This window comes from Pagrus pagrus (assembly GCF_965226575.1).
Source record: "Pagrus pagrus genome assembly, chromosome: 4".
Lineage (NCBI taxonomy): Eukaryota > Metazoa > Chordata > Actinopteri > Spariformes > Sparidae > Pagrus > Pagrus pagrus.
Genome location: NC_140188.1, coordinates 25,578,321 through 25,582,624, shown reverse-complemented (window position 1 = coordinate 25,582,624; position 4,304 = coordinate 25,578,321). Strand labels below are relative to the sequence as shown.

At 46.6% G+C, this 4,304-nt stretch overlaps 1 protein-coding gene across 1 annotated transcript; it reads left to right on the top strand.

The window, feature by feature from the left end:
- Positions 1-223: 223 nt before the first annotated feature.
- LOC311255626 (uncharacterized protein) lies at positions 224-3,038 on the top strand. Its single transcript, XM_084350252.1, has 2 exons — positions 224-467; positions 1,304-3,038. The coding sequence occupies exon 2, from the start codon at positions 1,484-1,486 to the stop codon at positions 2,513-2,515; it is 1,032 nt and encodes a 343-aa protein (XP_084206378.1). The 5' UTR covers positions 224-467; positions 1,304-1,483; the 3' UTR covers positions 2,516-3,038.
- The last annotated feature ends 1,266 nt before the right edge of the window (positions 3,039-4,304 follow it).

The window sequence follows — 4,304 nt, the reverse complement described above, 5'->3', positions numbered from 1 at the left end:
TCACTGAAGACTCTCTTCTCTGGCCTTCTTGTTTTCTAGCCACAGATAAGGGAACCTGGTACAGGCGTGAGAAGGACACAGGGCACTCCTTTCTCCCTATCGAAAAGGTTTCTCAGCTGTCTCTCATTGCTCTTCTTTCTGCAGACTGCATGCCACTCTGTATGACTGTTGAACCTTCTTTATAAAGAACAAAATCCTCAAAGACAACTGGTATCTCTTACAAGTTTATTTCAGATATCTCACAAGTAAGATACATTTCCACAACAATTCGGTGTCAGAAGTGGGATTCCTTGTGTGACAGGATCTGGAGCCTGCAGCGGACGGTGACTGACCATCCTGGAGGAAACTTCTTCCAGCCTCTACCTCGAGCAAAATTTTAAGGGACGAGAGGACTGACCGCTGAGACCCCGGACCGTCATCACTGGAATCCTTATTGAGGGAAAAAGGACCACGTTGCCTAACAAACGGTGAGATGCTGAAAGAAACGAAACTTCTTTAAAAAAAAGTATATATATAATTTTTTTAGGGAAAAAATAACAGTAATTTAATTTCAATTAAATAGTAACTTTTGCTGGATTTCTGTTGATCATTGTGATAGTTGGGCGACTCGGACCAGTTCAGGGCAGAGTAATACCGGGTTCTGGGAACGCCAGAGTTAATAGGAAGAAAAGGTGTTTTTTCCTCTTAAGCTGTTTTACCACTGGATTGGGTGCCAACTCAGGGCCGAGTGGAACCGAGTGGAGACAACGGGTCTCTTAAGGTTATCACCGCTGGTTGGCTGCTTTTTTTCAGGATTTGTAGCGTGAACAAACTGAATTCACGCTGACGACCGGGTCTTAAAGATAAATATAAAGTGCACTGGGACGAGTGACAAGTAGAACAATGGGAGGTAAATCCAGCAAAAACCAGGAACCTGGCGTAGGACCGGACCTGGCTGCCCCAAACATAAATTACATGAAAGTTAATTATGGAAATGAGGCTATAGAGCCTTTACACGTCTGGGTGAGAGATTTTGGTTTTCCCTGCGGAGGGACATTCAGCATGAGACAGCTGAATCGGTTGGAGGAGAGGATTCATTTTAAAATAAAAGAGATAAAGGCAAAAAGAAAAGTGTCAAATGAAAAACTAGAGGAGGTCGAAAGGCATTTGAAAGCCTTTAGTATGTGGAAAGAGGAAGGTGGATGCAGGGAGAGACGTAAACATGTTGGTCAAAGTGAGAAGGAAAAGAAAAGTGCAAATGATGAGAAAAGAACAGAGTTGTCCTCTCAGAATCTGCTTTCTTCTCTGTATCCCCCACTTCCAGGTCCTGTGCCTCAGTGTGTCAGAGTGGACTATGACCTGGACGGCGCCCCTCCTGTCCGACCCACAGCACCGCCGACACCACCACCACGGTCTCAAGCACCACCGCCATACCTGGAGGACCAGGAACTGTCAACATCTGTTCCCCAACCAGATATGAGCGCAGCTGGACACAAACAAGGGGATGCGAAGCTCAGTCCCAAAGGACAGCAACCCAAAACCACATCTGCTGCTGCAAACTGTGGAGGACATTCCCCTCTTACTCCTCAACATTACACCAGAAGCCAGGCCAACAAGGAAGAAAACACAGGAGCCACCGGCACCTTTCCTATGGTGGAGGTGGCAGGAGCCCAGGGCATCCAAATGGTTTTTCCGCCCCTGGTCTGACGCTGATGTGAAGGAGGCCATGGCACACCTGCCACAGCCGAGTACATGTGGCAAGAAATTTGCTGAGGACCTACAAGTTTTCTGTCGAGAATTCAGCCCAACTCTTCCTGAACTGAAACGCCTGCTAGTCCTGAAAATGGGAGCAGTAGATTGGGCAAAGATTTCAGAAAAGTTTCCAAGTGGCAACATGCGCCGCTCACATCATGACTGGGACAGCTTGGACAATGACGGCTATAGGAATGCCGTTACCGTGCTGTGTACAATAATTACAGCTGCCTTCCCACCTCGCGTGGACTCTGCTAAGATCTCTGATTGCATGCAGGCGAAAGGTGAAACTGTGTCTGCATATCACGTTCGTCTCACTGACATTTTCAACATTTACAGTGGCCTCCAACAACCAGAAACTCTTGGTGACACTGTCTCCACCTGGGAGGCTTACTTAAGAGACAGTTACGTGAAAGGCTTGCGCCCCGACATCCGGGGAGCAACTAAACTCAGCTGTGTAGGCTGGCAGAACCAGAGATTGGAGGAAGTCCGACGCCATGCTGCGAAAGCTGAGAGGATCATCGAAGAGCGAAAAGAGAAGAAGAAGGAAAAGACTGAGAAAGAGCTGCATATGGCAGCAATGACCATGTATCACTCTGCCCCAGCGGGAGGTCGAGGCCGCTATAATGACAAAAGACGAGGCCGAGGACGCGGTCGCAGAGGGTACGGTGACCGGAGACGCTCTCATTATGATCCAGATGTGTGTTTCCGATGTGAACAAAAAGGACATTGGGCCAGGGATTGCACCAAGACCCTGGCTCTGACCTCCAGCCAGGCGGACTGAGGAAGGGGAAGGGGGGGCGGCCAGACGGCTCATTCTCTACTCTGACTCACCCGACGCATCTGGAGACTGGTAACGCACCCACATCACACACTACAGATCACACGTTTCAATTGTTATGTGATGCAATAACTTTCCTTGAAGTAAAATGTTCACCTCCAACTGGTACACACGTGAAATATGAAAACAATGCCTTTTAGAAAATGCCAACATATTCTCTATCCGTGAATGACAGAATGGTTTCTTTCCTCGTTGACTCTGGTGCTACACACTCAGTGATCAAAGGAGAGGAGTTTCTGAGCTCTCCTAAAATGTCAGGCAGCTTTGTCAACTCTGCAAGTGCTTCTGGTATAGTGGTACGTGAACACTTTACTGTTCCTCTTAAATGCGCCGATGATTACAGCACAAACTTTACACGTGCATTTCTGCTGTCAGACTGCTGCCCTATACATTTATTTGGCAGAGATCTCATGTGCAAACTGGGAATAACTCTTATTTCCACACCAGATGGTGTTCAAGTTGTAAAACCTCATGAAAATGCACAGTTGTTTGTAAAATATTGCCCTGATCAGCTGTTGTATGCTTATCAGTCGAAGCTACCGCAGAGCGACATCAGCAAAAACACAACATATCATGTAAATAGGGAGGATTTGGGTCTTTTTGCACGAGCATGTAGCTTAGCCACTAAGTGGGACCCCACAGATGACCCGAGTGTGTTTTACGATCCGAAGCTGCATGCATTTAGAAAGGTTTTTTCTGCAATCACACACACACAGCGACCTGGTTCCACTTATGACATCCTCACACACATATTACTGCTTCTCTCACAGCCACGCAACAACTTTCTGAAAAACGACTCTGGCAATCATACGACTGCACATACACTAATGTCATCTGGCACGGCATTTTGACCACGTGTCAAAAGGGAGAATGTTTGATCTGATAAAACAACACTGGTTTACAAAAGGCTTTACAGCCTATGCTCAAAGAGTTTGTCAATCCTGTCACATTCGCACTACACATAATGCAGGTAAAACTATAACAGCCACAAGCAGCACATCCACAACTAGAGGGACCTTTTGAACATGTCATGATGGATTTCATTGAACTAACCCCAAGTGAAGGCAAGAAATATTGCCTTGTGATGGTTGACATGTTTTCCTAATGGGTTGAGGTGTTTCCACCTCAAAGGCCCTGATAACGTGTGTGATACCACGATGGGGTATCCCCAGGAAAATAAGTAGTGATAATGGTGCACCATTTGTGAGTGAAGCCACTAAACAGCTGGGAGGTTTTCTTGGGATTGATTTGAGGCAACACTGCTCCCACCATCCAGCCAGTGGGGGTGCAGTGGAAAGAGAAAATGGCACTTTAAAATCGAAACTTGCAAAGTGCTGTGAAGAAACACATCTCTCATGGACTAAAGCCCTGCCGATTGTTACCCTTTAAGAGTCCCTTTAAGACGCTGAGGACGGCCTGGAGTGTCCATAACACCAGGAAGAGAAGTAGAGGGTCACAGTATTGGCATCCTGTGTGAAGAAACAACCTCAGGAGTGCTGGTTGAAGCACTGATTCACCTGTGTGCAACATGGAAAGACGACATCATGCTACCTTGTGATCGTGCTAGTAACCTCTCCAAGGTAGTGGCCCCCTCTACACGTGCAAAACGCAGGGGCTGAAGAGGAGCGAGCCTGCACCCCTGCATCTATTTTAGCCTAATTAATTAAATAATATGCTTTAAGAAACGAAGATGATGATGATGAAGATGAATACACTACTGACTTACATGTTT

Bases quoted from the DNA above. Each gene is read 5' to 3' on its own strand.
- LOC311255626 (XM_084350252.1), top strand. From the start codon at position 1,484: ATGCGAAGCTCAGTCCCAAAGGACAGCAACCCAAAACCACATCTGCTG.